Source organism: Callospermophilus lateralis, chromosome 2 (genome assembly GCF_048772815.1).
Source record: "Callospermophilus lateralis isolate mCalLat2 chromosome 2, mCalLat2.hap1, whole genome shotgun sequence".
NCBI lineage: Eukaryota > Metazoa > Chordata > Mammalia > Rodentia > Sciuridae > Callospermophilus > Callospermophilus lateralis.
Window position 1 is genome coordinate 20,301,699 of NC_135306.1, and position 18,690 is coordinate 20,320,388.

The window sequence follows — 18,690 nt, forward strand, 5'->3', positions numbered from 1 at the left end:
TTCATTACATCATGAATTTTGCCCTGTAAGTTGTGGAGTGGTACCAGGAATTAAAAAAAAATAAAAAATAAATCAAAACAAAGCCCCCAAACAGACTTTTTGTTAAGCATAAAACTTTCTAGACTTGTAGCCTCGTGGAGTCAGTCAGGCTGTAGATTTTTGATGGTTGTTTTACTGTCCTATTATTTTTCCATGCGTTGTCTTGAATAGTGCATTTGCTGAAACACCCTTTGGTCCCCCTCACTGCTTTCATGTTTTCCAGGTGCAGCTTCCTGCTCCGAACCTCCTCCACCACACCCCCAACTCCTCCACCCTTGAGTGTGGCAGTGTGGGCCTCCCTCTGTCATAGTCTATTTGCTGTGACATGACATCCTGGAGAGAAAGAGTTCTGTCTTTTATCACTGCATGCCAATATCTCTCTTGTACCCATAACTATCTTAAACTTAGGATTTTTTTTTTTCATTAGTCCCGAACCCTGTCCTTTAACCCAGCCCATCTAGTACATGATAAGTGCTACATACACATTTGGTTAATTTAAAAAATGTTTTAAATCCTAAAAATTTTATGCTTGCAGACCCGTAAGAAACAGAAGGAAGATGTGGATGTTGTAGGAGGCAGTGATGGAGAAGGAGCCATGGGGCTCAGCAGTGACCCCAAGAGCCGGGAACAAATGATTAATGAACGAATTGGTTATAAACCCCAACCCAAGCCCAGCAATCGCTCATCTCAATTTGGAAATTTTGAATTTTAGAGATGGATTCGTTTGCATGCCAGAGCCCTGGAATGGAATAAAATGATGGCAGAAGTACAATCAGATTTAGAGAATTGAGTGCTTGCAGTCAAGCAGAATATTTTACCTCCTGTAGAAAGAAATCACTTCTGCATGAAATTACTGATGTTTGACTTTCACTCTAAGCTGGAATCCAAACTCTGGTTTGTTTCTGGAAAATTTGACTCTATAAAACTTATCTGATTTTTGTTTTTAAAAATAAATATATTTTTGGAAAAACATGAGACATCCTTGATGAAGCATAGTGGCACTGCTAAACCCTGGGCTTTAAAAGGTAATTGCTGCTGGGTGTGATTGTGCAGATCTATAATCCCTGTGACTTGGGAGTCTGAGGCAGGAGAATCTCAAATTTGAGGCCTGTCTGGGACACTTAGTTAACAATCCCCAGTATGGGACAAAAAATTATCCTTTCAGTCTTTACTTAGAGACCCAGAGTACACAATCTTCTGGTTGATCTGTCACTTTCTTTTAACTCTTTTATTTAACAAGGTTTGAATGCCTACCATGTGCCAATCAAAAAAGACCCCTGGGGCTGGGGCCCTAGCTCAGCAGCAGAGCGCTTGCCTAGCATGTGTGAGGCACTGGGTTTGATCCTCAGCATAACATAAAAATAAACAAAATAAAGGCATTCTGTCCATTTACAACTACAAAGCAAACAAAAAAGACCCCTGCCCTCACAGGGATTAGATTTGTGTGTCAACTGAACAAGCTGTAGGTGCCAGATCTGTTTACAGCATGGCTTTGCAACTGGTTTGGGTGCAACTTTGGGAGGACAGGCAACGGAGCAAAACATGAGGGATTCTCCTACGAGTGTTACTGTTATTCCAACTTTTCTTCCTTTCTCAACTTGCCTAAGAATTTTTCCAGTGGGAACCCATCCAAGAGCAGCTCAGAGGGTAATTTCAAATCGTGCCCTAATTTCAACATTAAATTCAATGGCAGGAAACTATTAATTCCAAAGGTATTAACCACCTTTGGAATCATCAGTTGTAAAGAGAATTGATGGGTTTTACCCAGGCTTTTGGGGATAGTTTAAGTCTGAGTAACATTAATATAGGATATGCTGGGGTAGAATGAGATAGTTTCCATTTTTACTCCAGACATCCTTACAAAACCTTTGTTCTTCCAGTTTTATGTAGGACTCACCAGTTCTGTTACCTTACTGTCTTAAAAACAATAGTGAAACCCCAGGCTGCAGATAGGGAAATCAAGTTATATTCTATCGAAGCCTGTAAAGGCCTTATGGAAGGGAGAAAATCACCAACCAAACCAAGCAAGCAAGCAAGCAAGCAAAAAAACCCCACAAATAAATACAAAGAGGAAGAAACAAGACTCTGCCTTTGTCTTTGTCATTATGACTTTCCAGCATGAATTGGCACAGAAGCATGAAAACATTGTGGTTCCTGTCTTCCCCATCTCTACTAATAGCCAGCAGCAGATGCTTTGTGCAGATTACCTTACTAATTTTAACTCCTATGAAGAGGGTACTTTATTCTATCACAGGAGGTGAAACTACAGCTCAGCAATTAAGTGGTAGGGCTGAGATCTGATTACAGGCGGTCTGCCTTCTGAACCCATGCTTCTAGACGTCTTTGCTACTTTGCCTTCTTAGTCTTCCTCAGCTCAGTCTAAGAAAGGGGGGATAATTGGATAGAATGAGAGATTGCTGTTTTCAGGTCTCAGGGAATTTCCACACCATTTTATAAACCATAAGATAATTACTACATTAGTAATTAGGGCTTATTGCAACTGTAAATCTTTTAGCACAACTGAAATCACATGCATCAATTCTGTCTTAGGAGCTATTCAGTTCTGGAATCCCCAAATTGAGGAAGTTGGTCAGGTACTTAGAAAGAGATACTAACCTGTTCCAGAAGAGAGAACCTTTCTTTTTCTTGAAAACTGATGGAACAAAATAATCAGTCGATAACAGACATACTATGCCTTGGATGCCTGTTTAGTGTGGAGTACCTTAATCATATTGCTCCTAATGTAATGAGATGCTATTATTGCCTTCCTCTAAATAAGAAAACTAAGGTTTACCCATTGTTAGAATAATTTTTCCTAAAGTCACCTTGTTAGTAAGTGGTGGAGGCTGAACTCAAACCCATTGACTCCAAAGTGCATGCTCATATTACATTAAAGGAAGATAGTAGGCGTGGTACTGAAAGGTAAGATGCCCACTGGGGGCCAGCAGGAATTGCAAATAACAGCAACATTCTGGTGTTTCCAAAGGGATAGACAAGGTCAATGCTTATAACAAGTTTGGTAGTAAACTTTGGAAATAGCTCAGAGTCTCCTGTCTGATGGCATGAACACAGGAAAGGGATTATGAGGTGCAAAAATTAGCTTTTAAATGCAGAAATCCTTCGTGTACTGGAAGACCTGCAGCTTCATGAAGACCACTTCTTTCATGCAAAGGGTCAGGTAGATCTTGTGACATGTAGTAGCTTGTGGGAGGACAGTGAGATGAAAATGATAGGATCATGCCATCTGAGAGACTGACATCTTAAAAACCAATGGTAATGGCCAAGCTCTGTCCAGACTGTAAAGAAAAGGACCAGCTTCTGATAATCATCCTGGATAGGAAGACATGCACAGAAGTAAAATAAAATCAAAATATTTATTTTGTTCTTTTGCACATGACATGTTAAAACATCCCTACTACAGCAATACTGCTCTCCAGGAGCTTACAATCTAAGACAGTCAACATGAATTGTAGACCCAATGATTAAGGCATTATATCAAATGCAGACTTTGTATCTTTAGGTATATCTTCTGAAGAAGCAGCTGGAGGGGCAGGATGAAAATTAAATGACATGAACATGTACCCCCTGCCTCACCCCTAGATCTTTAAAAGGAGCCCCTTGTGACAGGAACCTACGTACCCACAGACTGAAAGGGAATTCTGGGCAACCCTAAATAGCAGTAGTGAAGAGACTCTTAATTTCTATTCTCCTGGTGGACAAGTGGATTCCTTATTTGTAGGAGTTGAGTGTTCCTCCATCAGACTGGAGCAGCACCTACAATTTTATAACTCTGGGGAGGGTAATAGGTAGCCCTTTACCCAGTCTTAAGAGAAATTCTAGTTGCTTCTTGAAGCATACTTAGGTTTCTACAGGTTTATAAATACCAACTTCTGACTGGTATTTATATTCACCGTGTAGCAATGCCCACTACACCAGGAGAGCCGGGGAGATTTAACCCACTAGACCATGTGGGAGAAAAGACAAAGACAGGGAAGAGGAGAGAAGAATAATAAGGGTCAAAGAAGTGGGGATACAGTCTTCCAGCAGATATGAACAGGGAAGGAGGGAAAGAGAAGTTTAGATCCCAAAAATCAAAGATATCAGGAAGTAAATTCTGAGTGAACAGGGATACAGAAGTGAACACCACTGAGACAAAGCTAGAGTGATGGAATTTAAGCTTTAACTTTTTCACGTTCCCTAGCTTTATCCTTTGGTAACCTAGTCTGAGGATCTCTAAAATTCAGTCTTTTTAGGAGATTTTTCTCTACCCTGAACACCTAAGACCTGTCCCAAACTGAGGTTTCTCTTGGTGAATTTAAAATTCAAAGTACTTTGTCTTAACTGGCCTTGATTTTTTTTTTTTGGTTTGGCTTTGATTTTTCTCACTTACTGATAAGATCTTGTTTCTGGAAGTTTATAGTAGCTCATGTTGAGATTTCTAGAGAGCACCAGAGTCACTACTGGGCATTGATTCTTACACATTCCTCAGGTTTTATCATCCCTTGGCTTCTGCCACAAAAAGAAGCTTTTATACCTTAATGCTGGACTCTGTCAGCACCTGTCATTCACGGCTCTTGCTAAGTATCAGCACTATAAGGAGATGAAATGAGAGGAAAGCACAAAGCTCTAAATGCTGCTGCTTGGATTTTAACCTCAATCCAGTAGGCCATAACCCTCTTGGTTCAAAGCCATAGAAGTACACATTCCTCACTCTCCAATATTTAACCGGCAGCCACAGAGAAAGTACAAACTTCAAAACCACAGGTCTATGAGATATATATATTTTTTTGTCTTCTCTGCCCTGAGGCACAGCAGGCTCTAGCACCAAGAAGGGCAAGATTTAACAGACCAGCACAGGAAGAATCACTTTAAAGAGGTAGTTTGGGAAGAAGACTGCAGTACAGACTAAGATTGAACAGAATAAAAATCCAATATGATTCTTCATTGTGAAAAGAGGTTTGGGCCACCTGTGATCTAATTCAGTCCCCAAGAGTAATAAAGATGGTCACACAGACAATTCGGATCTGCCCTGCAGGGGCATAGATGGTGGAGGATGAGGAAGATCTGGCCATCAGCAGACTACACCCTAAGTCTCTCCAAAGAGAAAACGGGGCTTTTGCCCTCCTGGCCCATGCCTATCTTGATTTACACTACAGATCAAAGGTCTCTCTCAGCCTTCAAACTACTTCCAAGAAACCACAGATCTTAAAAATAAGGATGAGTGACTTCATACATGCTGATAAAAGTACTTTGGCTATAGTCCTTCACACCTGTGCACACACACAGCAGGAGCTGAAAAAATGTTTGTGGAATGATAAAGTATTGACTAGCAGCTTCACTATGTGAGGTATGCTCAGACATAGCATCTATAACCAGCAATTCAAATTTTCATGCCCAGGGAGCCCCTCTCCTCCCCAGGTGACACTTCCTCAGTTTAAAGCAGATTCTCAAAGTGTTGCCCTCTGGACCATCAGCAGGAATTATCACCTGGGAACTTAGAAATGCCAATTTGGGGGCTCTGGGGTTAAGGCCCACAACTAATGTCTTACCAAACCCACCAGGTGATTCTAAGATGCATGCTAAAGGTTGAAAATCACTGGTTTAGATGCAGACACAAGGAAATAATGTGAAAAAAGAATTCGAACTCTTTTGCTAAATTCAGCTTGGAAAAACCAAAGTACCATTTCAAAGTAAAATGCCAATGGTTTTATTTAAAAATAAAATCTCTAATTGATTGTCTTTTTTTTTTTTTAACTGACAAGCTCCTTCAAATCAAAATATTAAGTGGGAACACACGTTGATGAGTTCACAGCCCAATAATAAACATTCTGCAAGCTCTAGGCCTGTTTTAGTCTCAAAACACCTTAAAAGCTACAAAGATTTTGTGCCACACACTACACCTAGAGAAGGCACAATGTCGTTCTCACCCACTGAGTCCAAAGACTAAAGCTTACTTTCTAATATGATGTTTGAGTCCTGGGTTTAGTTGGGCAAGAATCTCTCTCAGCTACCATTGCTGGCTGAAGTTAATCCTGATCCATCACTGACCCAGAAAAAAATCCCACCAAATTCACATATTGTCTGTTAAAGAAAACCCAGAAGATTAAAAAAGGACACAGATGAACAAGTCATCCACTAGAAAGCTACCTGGATTAGACAAGGATCTAGGGTGATGAGGGGGGAGAGGACAGCTTTTGGGAGGCTTCTTAAAAGGAATGAGAATCTCAGCTTATTAGAAAAAAACAGTTTGGGAGATCACCATTTTATCTTGGAGACTGTAAACTAGACCTCTATTCAGCAGGTGTGTGTGTTTGTGTAAAGAGGAGCAAGAGGGATGATTGGAGCAGGAACCACGTCTTCCAGTCTTGAACCTCTTTCCACTGCAATTGATAAGGCCACACCATGGAATCTGATGTTAATGGCAATGCTCTGTGATGTCCACTACCACTGCCTTCTTCCAGCTGAAGAGAAAGTATCCTGTTCCAGCCCCTGCTGCTACTGCAATGCAGAGGTACCCATTGTAGGTCATGAAGATGAGCATGAGGAAGTAACTGATGACCACCTGGATGACATGCAGCACTGTCTGCAGGAGGTGAGGGAAGCTCAGCATCTGCTGCCTGGGGATAAAGAAGGACACATGATCATCTCACAGGAGCTCTGCAATCAGGAGAAACGGGGAGCAATTGTGCCCATGAGCTCAGCCTCACAGCCACCCTGCCAATTCACGGTACTTGTGTGTATGCTTGTTGCTCACTGACATCTGAAATGAAACACCATAGGGCTGCCAGGTTTATAAGCAGTGGTCAGATAGGTTATGAGTCAGAAGGAGGTACCCTTTTGAGAGGGGTGTAAAGGAGGAGAAGTTATCTTGGTTTCTCTCTCTCCCTTGGATCCTAACCCACTCTTCCACACTTATTTGCCTGAATATTTTTAAACTTTGTTTTTCTTTTCTTTTTGTGGTATTGGGAATTGAACTCAAGGCCTCACCCAGGCTAGTAAGTGCTCTACCACTCAGCTACATTCCCAGCCCCTCTGCCTGAATATTTTGGGGGTCTCCAACTTTGCAAAGTTCACACTTTACAAAAATGAATCAGAAGTGAAAGTTGGGTGGGATAGTAGAAATCAGGAACAGGAGACCTGACAACTTGTACTCTGTATCACCTCAGGTACCATACCTTTTTGGGCCCCCATAAGCTCATCAGTGCAACAGAAATAAATAATATTGTTGCCTGAAAGTAGGATGTTGGTCTATAGAATTTCATAAGGTCCAATCTAGTTTTAAGATCTACATTTCTAAAAAGAAATCTGAATCTCAAAAAGCATTTCCTGATATCTAGGGAAAACCAAAAGTTATCCAAATACTTTCTTAGAACAGACATAAAACTCCTATATTGTAAACAAAATGAAGATAGAACTGGCTTGAGAGAAAGGAATCATTTGTATTCTGCCATTCTTTTATACCCTCACCTAAAATTCCTAACTTGTTCATTATTATTTTGGCAAATATTTAAAAATACAGATTTTACTGACTTTCCAAAATGACCAATACTTACAACTTACAACTCAGAAAGTTTCTATTACTCTTGCTTTGACCCATTGTAACCTACAACCCCTAACCTCCCAAAGCCAGTTTTGATCAAGGTTCCATAGAATCACTATCTCAGGTCGGAGGCCGATAAGATACTGCTAACAGACTAGCTGCTTTGCTGCTCAACTAAATCATCTCTCTAGAACTTCCATCTGGATTTGTTCAATATTCTTACCCAACAGTTTTGTGTGTCTCCATAAGAATGGTTCCATTTGGTCCTGGGACAGGCATGGAATTGTAGCGAATGCTGACTTGTGACTTGCGCAGCAGACTCTCCCGGGCTATCTTGAGTCCTTCATAGAACATTGCTAGTAAAAACACTGCCACAAAAGCTCCAGCCATTTCTAAGTGGGGAAAGAAAAGATGGTGGTACTTTCAAACCTGTCCAAATCATTAGCCAGTGTGCCGTCCAGCTAGAGAGACAGCAGAGAACAAGTACTGCAACTCTTGGCTCTATCAACGTTTTGTTTTTGTATTGTTACCTCTTTACCTGCTTAGATAGGAGAGCAGCTGTCATTAATGAAAACCATGGCTTCTGGTGGAGAACACTCTTTCTCTCATGCTGGGACTTGAACCTAGAGACTTGTACAAGCTAACATTGTAATCTATCCAAGTTACATACCAAATTTACATTTTTTTCTTTCCAGAGAGGCTCTTGCTGTTTTGCCTAGGCCCATCTCAAATGCCTGGGCTCAAATGATCCTTTTGACTCAGCCTCCTAAATAGCCGGGACTACAGATATGCACCCCTGTGTTAGGCTTACTTTCTGATTAAGATACAAAAAGTCATCTGAACAATAACCCTTTGGTCTGGCTGCTGGATGTTATTAAGTCAGCTCTGTTACATTGAGACATTGTAGATTATCGAAAAGGGGAATAACATAATTGTTTTTGAGTAGGGCCTTCCTGAGCTGTCTAGTCTGGTCTTGAACTCCTGGGCTCAAATGATCTGCCTCAGCCTCCTGTTAACAACCTATTTTTTTTTTTTAAAGAGAGAGAGAGAGAGAGAGAGAGAGAGAGAGAATTTTTTTTAATATTTATTTTTTAGTTTTCGGCGGACACAACATCTTTGTATGTGGTGCTGAGGATCGGACCCGGGCCGCACGCATGCCAGGCGAGCGCGCTACCGCTAGAGCCACAGCCCCAGCCTCAGCCCAACAACCTATTTTTAAATGCTGACTTTTTTTTCTTCTTCTTTTCCCCTGTTACTAAGGGTTGAACTCGGGCATCCTACCCCTGAGGTCCATCCCTAATCTTCTTACCCAACAGTTTTGTGTGTCTCCATAAGATGGCTTACTCACCTCCTTTTTTCTTTTCTTTTTTTTTTTTTTTAAGAGAGAATGGGAGAGAGAGAGAGTGGGGGAGGGAGAAAGAGAGAGAGAGAATTTTTTAATATTTATTTTTTAGTTCTCGGCAGACACAACATCTTTGTTTGTATGTGGTGCTGAGGATCGAACCCGGGCCGCACGCATGTCAGGCGAGCGCGCTACCGCTTGAGCCACATCCCCAGCCCCTCCTTTTTTCTTTTTATCGTAAAATAGGGACTCTCTAAGTTGTCAAGACTGTCCTTGAATTTGTGATCCTCCTCCTGCCTCAGCCTCCCAAATAACTGGGATTAGAGGCATATGCCACTGAGCTCTGCAGACTACATTTCTTCAATAGGCATTTCAATGCTGTCTTCATACTGTGAAGTTCTGATAATGACATTAATGTATCATCCTAATAATTTAACACAATACCTGAACTAACACAATAGCCCATTTCCCCAAAACAGATTATGTAGATTATATATCTGGTACCTAAAGCAGTCCAACTGACTACTGAGCTTTAGCATTTTTAATTTAAAGCATACTAATGCAACATGATAGACATGAAAGGTGGGTTATCACTCCTAAACTGGATATGACTCTAAGAATTGGAAAAGATGTTGTCCACAGTTTAGTACACTAGAAACAGTGCTAGCCCAGGCAGTTCTAAGAAGGTCTGGGTCCTTGTCTTAGCTCTGACATGCTAACTCTATGTGATCTTGGGCAAGCCATTTCACTATTTGAGGCTTAATGTATCTGTGAAATAGGAGGATTATACTAGCCCAGTAGTCTTTAACCTAGGGTTATTTTGTGCTATTTGAACTTGGTCTTAGGTCCAGTTCCAATAACTTATCAAACAAGGAAACACTCTGGAAAAGGATGAAAGGAAATGAATTGCAGAAGGTTCCTATCTGGTATCTAAATTATTTTTCAGAGTTACAAAACATACATATTAATGAAGGGAGGTTTAACAGAGGATCAAAATGAGTACTACTTTTAGGGGATAGGAAATATGGTAATTATATGACATAACCATACTGATTCAGTAGTTTGGACAGAAAGAGGTGCTGAGTTTCCAAATTCTCTGTCACCATTTCTCAAGTGACTGTCACCTTTAAACACCACCTGCTGGCTTACTCACCTCCAGCTGTATTGATCACCAAACCGGAAAACAACAGTTCCACATTCTTAAAGCCAAAGTAGAAGGTCATAGGCTGCCAGAAAACCAAAGTAAATTCATTAGAAATGATTGATGATCCTAAATGAAAATGCCAAAGAGGCTTAGCATATTTAAAAGTAACAGGTTTGGGTGAGAGTTAAGAAATGACGTCCATGGAAGTGGGAGGCCTTCTCCCTCACATTAGCATTAATGCCATAGGCCTTGAGCAGCGGCACTCCCTGTGCCCTCCCCAGCACCTGGGGTCTGTTTCTCTTTCTACACAAAGCAGGAAGCCCAGAAATTGGGGCTGGGATGGAGCTCAGTGGTGGAGCTCTTGCCTCACATGTGTGAGGCACTGGGTTTGATCCTTAGCACCACACAAAATAAATAAAATAAAATAAGATGGTATTGTGTCCATCTTAAAAAAAAAAAAAAAAAAAAAGATGAAGGCTTTAAAAAAATAAAAAAAAGCCCAGAACTTAATCCAGAAGAAGGTGAATTTCAAAAGAAGGGACTAGAGAAGAGTCCCTAGAAATATTTTTTCTGGTGTAACTCTGTATTTGCCACATTTAGGCAAATCATTTGACATGTTTGGGGATCGGCATTAGCGCTTCTTCATCCGCTAGCTGATCTTTAAAGATAATAACCTTCCAGTACTAAAATCCCACTACTTCTAGAGCTGATCGGGGGAGGGCCTGGGCTGCCTCTTCGGGCACTTACCATCATCATCATGTCGCCGTCTCCTCCGCCATGGGAGTGTGAAGCTGAGGTTGGGTGATGGTGAGATGGTGGCGTGGTGCTACTGTGGTTCGTATGGTTCATCCCCATATGATGGGAATGGTCCATTTTTCCAGGAAAAGTTGAAAGTCGGCAGAAGAGTCAAACTTAAGAGAAAGAATTATTTTTGCTTAAGTATACAGAAATATTGTTTCTTGATACTTGATAGAATATCATGCAATGAATGAACACTTTCCTAGCATCTTTACTCAGAATTATTTTCATAATCTACAGATGGAGAGTTCAAATAACTTGAACTATAACATAACACATTTGGAGATGGTAGCAGAAAGTTCTGTACCTGTGGCTTAAAACACGCAATCCTTATTCTGCAGAGTTGTTTCTTTTTTTCTAATTAAAAAAAATTTTATTGGTGCATTATAATTGTACATGATAGTGAGATTCACTATGCCATATTCCATGCACGTAATGCAATTTGATCAGTCTTATTCCCCAGTATACAGTTGTTTTTTTAAAAGACATTTTAATATGTATTCAAATTTAAATATGAGATAAGGAGAAGAAAAGCAGCTTCTTTGGCAGGAAACAGATAATTTGTACTAATGTACAAAAGGATGCCATTAATTAAATTTAATTACCCTAAGGCTTTCTAATCATAAATGTCAGTAGATAAAAAAGCTAATACTTTGGATAAGTCACCTAAGTGGAATGGCCTGTGTTTAATCAGGATATTCTATTTTCACTTATAGGAAACCAGGCTTCAGCTAATTTAAATTTGAAGAAAGGTCTGTTGCTGCCCTAGGCAAGCAGTGTGCTCAGACCCAAGACACATTTTCCATCCCATCAGGACATTAGAGTTAAGAACATGAAAAACAAGGTATAAATTGGATATTCTCTATTGAATTAAGTCTAGACAGTGCATATTCAGGCTTGTATTTTTATTACCATTTAATGCTTTACTGAAAAGTCAACTTGGAACAAGGCAGGGGACTGGGAAGTTGGGATGTGTGTAGAGAGGCTGGTCTTGGTAGAATATCTAGATGTGTCCCTCAACTCCAATTTGTGGAAAAAAAGAGTGGGCTTTAGAAATTCCAACCAGGTATTCATGTCCATTAGCTGAAGTTTGCTTCTCATTATCTATTCAGACTATTTATTGAAATATTTATCGAGTTCCTATCATAGGCTGAACTCTCAGCTATGTGCTAATAATTCAACAGTAAATAAAACAAACATGGTAACCAATAAGGAAATAAACAATGAAGTAAATAAACAATTTCAGGGTATGATTAGTACATGGAGGATATAAACAGGGCAATATTATAACATTACCAAGAGGTAGAGAAGAGATATGCCTTAGGTAGGAGAGTTATTCAGGGAGCTGCGTGTGTGTAACTCAAAAACACAAATATTCAGCCATCTATTTTCCCCTCTTCAATTTGTATCCCATGATTCTATCTCAGCAGCCTTAAGAAACAGGTTTTTTTATTTCAGAAAAGGACAATGCAGAACCTCTGTCAGGCATAATCAAATTCTGCTCTGAATTTTAAAAACTTTGATGCCAGACACTAAATTATTTTACAATTAGACAGCTTGACAGTCTTATCCTTTTAATACCTTTGTTATAAAAGAACAGGACTGGAGGTACAAAGAGATATTTAATAGGATCTTTGTCCATCAAAGGTTTTTTTTTGGTACTGGGGATTGGGCCCAGGGCCTTATGCATGCTTGGCAAGTGCTCTACACTGAGCTACACTCCCAGCCCCACAAAGATTTTATAGTAAACACTAAATAAAAGGATACACAGAAAGCATGCACAAAGTGTCAATGACTGGACAATCAATAAGTGGGCAGCAGTTTCTTGACAGGAAATTATGGTGGGATGAAGAGATTTCTGGTATCTGAGCGATTATAAATTATGGTTTATATAGGGAGCCATGTGTGTCTAATGAAATACACAAATATTCAGCATCTATTTTCTCTTCTTTGACTCATAACCTGTGACGTCAGAATGAAAAGACTTTTGCCAGCCAGAATGACTGCAAACCCATCCCCTCTAAAGAGACCAAAACAGAAGTCACAAATTTTGTTCTCTTCCAATGAAGAGTCTGGAAAATGATGATAATATTAAAGAACCATGAAGATAATTTCATTCCATATTATCAACATTGAATCATGGCCATGAAGAAGCAGTTAACATTTGCTGAGTGCTTCTGTACTAGAAGACTTGAGGGAGATACAGAAATGAACCAGACATAGTCTCTCCTCAAGGAGTTTCTTTCTTTCTTTTTCTTTTTTGGTAATGAAGCCTAACAATCAAGTTTCAGCATTTTTTTTTTTGGTAGTTGTAGATGGACAGAATGCCTTTATTTTATTTATTTTTATGTGGTGCTAAGGATTGAACCCAGTGCCTCACACATGTTATGCAAGTGCTCTGCCCCAGCCCTTCTCAAGGAGTTTCAAGGCTGAAATCTAAAAGGTAAACTGAACTTCCACAATATTCATTTGGGATATAAAATGACATTTAAAAGATTGTTAAAAAAGCAAGAATGTAGCACCACAAACTACTTAAGAGATGGATCCTTGATTTCCTTGTGAACTTTTACAGCATTCTTCCTATTAATAATTTTTGAAGACTGACAGGTTCCATTTGTTCAGATTCTCATTACCAATCAGAGAAATCTGTTCCTCCAAACTACGTTTATCTTCAGACATATCAATGACCCAGGAATTCATGTCTAAATCTCAAAAAACCTTGCAAATCTGTTTTGAAGTATTAGTTGTGCGTGATACATTGCACATTCTAGGAAATACAGCAGGCTGAGGCTATAGCTCAGTTGGTAGAGTGCTTGTAGGCCCTGGGTTCAATCCCCAGCACCACAAAAAGAAAAGGAAAAAAAAAAAAAGAGCAGGAATAGAATCTACTTGCTTTCATTGTGTAGAGCCTTTTTTTTTTTTTTTCTTTCATTTGTGGTGCTGGGGATTGAACCCAGGGCCTTATGCATGCACCTCTGTAATGGAATCCTATGTAAGGTTTACCCAGTGGTATATGAATAAGAGATATAAATCTGGTGGAAATTAATATATGAATATACACTGTAGGCTCAAAATGAAGCCAAACCTGGTAAGTTCTTATGGTCACTAAAAGCCTTACACTGGGCTGGGGTTAGAGTTCAGTGGTAGAGCAATCCCTAGCACTACAACAATAAAAAATCTATTCTAGGAAAATCCCATGGACACATGTCAAACCTAAATGATACCAAAAGAGGAGAAATTTACAAATTAATTATTAAGGAATAATAAATAAAAGCAATATTTTCTCTACCTGTTTGATGTGATGTGCCTTTTGATTTTAGAAAACCCACCTTCTAAAACACACCAAACTCATTCTCTAATTAAAACAGAAATTCTGTGTATAGGAAGTAAGCTTGAATTGTTGTTTTCATCTATTTCCTTTGATAGCTTTACTCTAAGATGACCTAGCCCAGCTTCTTTCATAATAAAAATGAGTCCTGAAGAATAAGTCAAAGTCAGGGAACACAGTAATACTGTTTGCTCTCTCAATCTGTAATCTGAAGAGAATGGTTTAACTTCATGGTAATCATGAGCTGTGCTGTTCTGGCTTTGATTTATTTGAGTTTTTCTGAACTAAACAGCCAATCTTACTTGTTCTCTGTGAACTGTTTTCTCTTTTAGTTCTATCCTTACCATTTCTTTCTAAGAACTGAGTTCAAGGTCCCCAAAGTAGTTGAACTTCACTTTTATGGAATCAGGGTTCTTGATTATAAAGCAATTACAAGTAAAGGAACTTGCAGAAGAGTAATGAGTGATAGGTAGAACCTCAATATATTCTTGGTAAAACAGTTTTTATTGATTCATTGAATTTGTTATTTTTAAAGGCAATCTATGCATATATGCTAGTTCCAGGCTAAAACCTCCACCATTAATTTTTCCTCTAATCCTTACTCTATCATTTCATCAAGTTTACAAATTATTTCTAAAGAAGTCTAGCAAAAAACCTGAATAGATAACTCAGGGATAAAACTGAAAACCAATTTAAAATTGTTAACTTTTAATTTATGATAAAATCTACCTAAAAACTTTTTTTTTTAGTTATACATGGGCACAATATCTTTATTTTGTTTTATTTATTTTTATGTGGTGCTGAGGATCGAACCCAGGGTCTCACACATGAGAGGTGAGTGCTCTACCACTGAGCTACAACCCCAGCCCCAGCCACAACCCCAGCCCCTACCTAAAACTTTTTATTTACTAAATTGAGCTTATAGCTCTATGAAAGACTAAAAATATTATACTTTCATTTACATTTTTGCCAGTTCAGGTGTACTAGTCTTTCTTAATGGAAATCAAAAGAATGTGAATCTAGAACAGATTTTGAATGAGAGAACTTTATGCAACAAGAAAATGTCTATAAAAGAATTTGGAAAGTCCACCGATTGTTTTACCTCAGAAAGTTATTAGTCTTTCTGGAGCTGGTTTCCAGACTGTTGATCTTGGAGCAGGGATGCTGGGAGTATTAAATGAGATGACATACATAAAGCATCCAGCATAGTGCCTGGAAAATTATAGCTATTATCATTATTCGATCTTTTACCAGCGCATAAAAGACCCTGAATAAGAAAAATCCAGTAAGTGAACTTTGTAGGAGAAGAAATTAATCAACTTCTATTAGTCTTCTATTAGTTTCTCTCCTATAAAGTACTCTAGCAAAGACCATTTTCAAGTTCTTTTTTAGCCTATCTTGACTTCTAAAGACCATGAAGTGGCTATCAATAGGCATATGAATAGTTCTTAAGAGCTCCTTTTTCAAACACAGAACACTTCTAGGATCTTTAAAGCAAGGAGAAATGATCTAGGAATTGACTATTTTTTTTTTTTTTTTTTGAGAGAGAGAGAGAGAGAGAGAGAGAGAGAGGGAGAATGAATGAGAATTTTTAATATTTATTTTTAGTTTTCGGTGGACCAACATCTTTGTTTGTATGTGGTGCTGAGGATCGAACCCGGGCCGCATGCATGCCAGGCGAGTGCACTACCACTTGAGCCACATCCCCAGCCCCTAGGAATTGACTATTTAAAAAAAAAAAAAAAAAAAAAAAAGCCAGGGGCAGCTGAGCACGCCTGTATCCTAGCAGCTGGAAAAGCTGAGGCAGGCGGATTGCAAGTTCAAAGCCAGCCTCAGCAAAAGGGTGACACTAAATGACTCAATGAGACCTTATCTCTAAATAAAATACAAAAAGGGCTGGGGATGTGGCTCAGGGGTTATATGCCCCTGAGTTCAATCCCCAGACCCCCCCCTTCCAAAACAAACAAACAAACAAACAATCAAGCACAAATTCACATTGAACTGAATTTACATAGAATAGTTCAGAAATCTTTCTAAGGAAGGTTTTACATTGTTTAGTTTCTAGGGAATATTTATCTTCAGGTAGGTACTTGAAGTTGGCTGTATGCCATTGTTTCTGCTGCCCCGAGTACTATTAGATTTGGGACACTGCACATGCTATTGAATGTCAGTCAGCTCTGCATTTCTGTTTCCTTCTTTCCCTCATTTAATAAATATGGTGCAGTATTTAAACAAATAGCTTTCAAAACTTCCTTGTATTCAAAGATATAAATATTTCCTCTGTGGATTATTAAAAAAAAAAGAAGTTTCTCCTATTCCTGCCCCATCTTGCCTAAAAAAGACTCATTACAATGCTTGAGGGACAGACTTCTGCAAAATCTAAACTATCCAGCAAAATAAACATGAATTTATGGTCAGAAGTTAGGAAGTTAGCAAGAAGGCTAAATTCTGACGGCCATTTTGTGTCTTAGCATAGGCATTATTTCTCACAGATTTAGTCTAAGATTCAAATTCTCATATTTTCCTGGTATTGCACAATGATGGACGAGAAACAATAATCAGTAGGGACCATGGAGATTAGGCTCCATGAAAAGACTATGCATAAGTGGCTGTATATTTGCCACATGGTCCCTCTTCCCTTGCTGAGACAGATGTAATTAGGAACAGCAGACAATTCTTCGGGAGACTGCCTACACTCTTTCCTGAATTCCACGATAAGGGAGATAAGAAAGAAGGTTTTAATTTTTAAAACGATTAGGTTCATGTTCCTTTTAAGATTTGTAAAAACATAATCCAAAGAGAAATCTTTCTAGTTGTTTTTCTGCTTTCTATAGCCATTACTTATGATTGGTGGCTTACAAGCCTTTGGCAAACACAGATATGGGATATTCAAGGTCAATGCCATTACATTACCATAAACAAGGATTCAGGCTTAGGGACTATGTCCACATGATCTAGCAACAAATTTAATTGGACTATTTCTGCTTTTTAATTACTTGTATGGGATCAGTAGATATGAGAAATGGTCTGGCTTTATTCAAGAAGCTTTCAAAACTTCCTTATATTCAAGAGTCTAATTCTTTCCCAGTCTACCTCTGAGGGTAGACTATAGGTGAATCTTCCTATAGGTGAACTTTAAAATTCTCTTGATGGCTTTATGAAGTCCACTTTTCAGTTGTCCTTTGGCAAAAAGGGCAGTGAAGGAAATGTAGGAATAAAGGAGACACCTTAATATAATTCAGTATTAAAAAGCATAGTTATTTATCTATGTTTGGCATTCTAAGCAATTTGCTAGAGTTGTTTGTAAACAATGTCAGAGTTCCTAGCAAGTGGAAGGGAGAAATACACTTTGATGAATTTACAGAAAAAAGACCCGTCTTGAAGGGTAGGATGTCATCATTCCCCCTGGGCCCTGGCCTCATGTTCCTATGCTAAACTAACTTGCAGAAATATGGTCGTAATTGTATGGATATGACCATAGACCCCTCTGGATAGTTTAGCTGCCTTTTCTTGGCCTGGGTCTGTTTTGAGGTTCAGTGGTAATAAGGATACTTAATTTTTATCAATTGCTTTTATGGAATATCAGGCTTGAGAAAATCATAGGTCTCAGCCAGAATCAGCAGAAACTTATGACCCTGGAATTTTTGCCACACCGATTTTGTACATGTGGTAAGTAAAACGATCAGTGGAGGAGGTGGGATTTAGTCAATGGGAAAAAAGAGACATAGAAGACCTTAAAATTATATACATTCAAACACATATTATCTCCCCAGATTAAATGACAGGAGCTGACATATAGCACTTACTGCAGTTGTAGGCTTCTGACAGCAGTCAGAACTCAGGAAAATAATTGCCCAAAACTCACGACCACCATTATTTCTACCATGTATACTTGCACACACACAAAAGGTCTCTTAGATTTTATTTTATTATTACTAGGGATTGAACCCTGGGTGCTCGACCAGGGTTTTGAGACAGGGTCTAGCTAAGTTGCCCAAGCTGGTCTCTAATTTGTAATCTTCCTGCCTCAGCCTCCCAAATTGCTGGGATAACAGGTGTGTACAACCACGCTGGCTTAGATTTTTATCTTTTAAAAATGTTTCTCAATAAAACAATGGCTACCATTTTACCTTCTGACTTTTTGCCTTTGTTGATAACAATAAAAATAATTCTAAGGAATCATCCACAATTTCTCACTTGTTTTTCTTCAAAACACTGGTTGGGCTGAGAAAGATGTTGATAGAACTGGCCAGGAATTATTTAGCAATTATTGACAGAATTTAGTAGTCATTATCATTGTTATTTTTTCTTTCTTCACTGTATACTGAAGTGCGTACTACTAATTCAGATAATCTGGATAGGAGTCCCTGCAAGCATGTTTCATGGAAAGAAACCAAACTATGTACAGTCTACATACTCAAGTATCAGCAGAATTTATGTGGCTGAATTACTCATACCTAAGACTCCTGGGATGCATCAAAAGTAACAAACTGCCAAAC

At 38.9% G+C, this 18,690-nt stretch overlaps 2 protein-coding genes across 4 annotated transcripts in view; one reads left to right on the forward strand and one right to left on the reverse strand.

Annotated features, from left to right (window-relative positions):
- The window catches only part of Cdc26 (cell division cycle 26), a 31,861-nt gene that overhangs the window by 7,684 nt on the left and 5,487 nt on the right, over positions 1-18,690 (forward strand). Inside the window, exon 4 of one of the 3 annotated variants that reach the window (XM_076845661.1) lies at positions 575-1,009. The exons of the other annotated variants lie outside the window; for them this stretch is intronic. Coding sequence (XP_076701776.1) covers positions 575-751 — 177 coding nt within the window. The 3' untranslated portion in view covers positions 752-1,009. Of the gene's footprint in view, positions 1-574; positions 1,010-18,690 lie in introns of those variants that run through there. 3 annotated transcript variants of the gene reach the window in all.
- The window catches only part of Slc31a1 (solute carrier family 31 member 1), a 33,588-nt gene continuing 18,292 nt past the window's right edge, over positions 3,395-18,690 (reverse strand). The window contains exons 2-5 of the mRNA XM_076845658.2: positions 10,813-10,976; positions 10,075-10,147; positions 7,803-7,971; positions 3,395-6,656 (exon numbers count right to left, since the gene is read on the reverse strand). Of these exons, the coding sequence (XP_076701773.1) occupies positions 6,455-6,656; positions 7,803-7,971; positions 10,075-10,147; positions 10,813-10,938 (570 nt within the window). The 5' untranslated portion in view covers positions 10,939-10,976 and the 3' untranslated portion in view covers positions 3,395-6,454. The remainder of the gene's footprint in view (positions 6,657-7,802; positions 7,972-10,074; positions 10,148-10,812; positions 10,977-18,690) is intronic.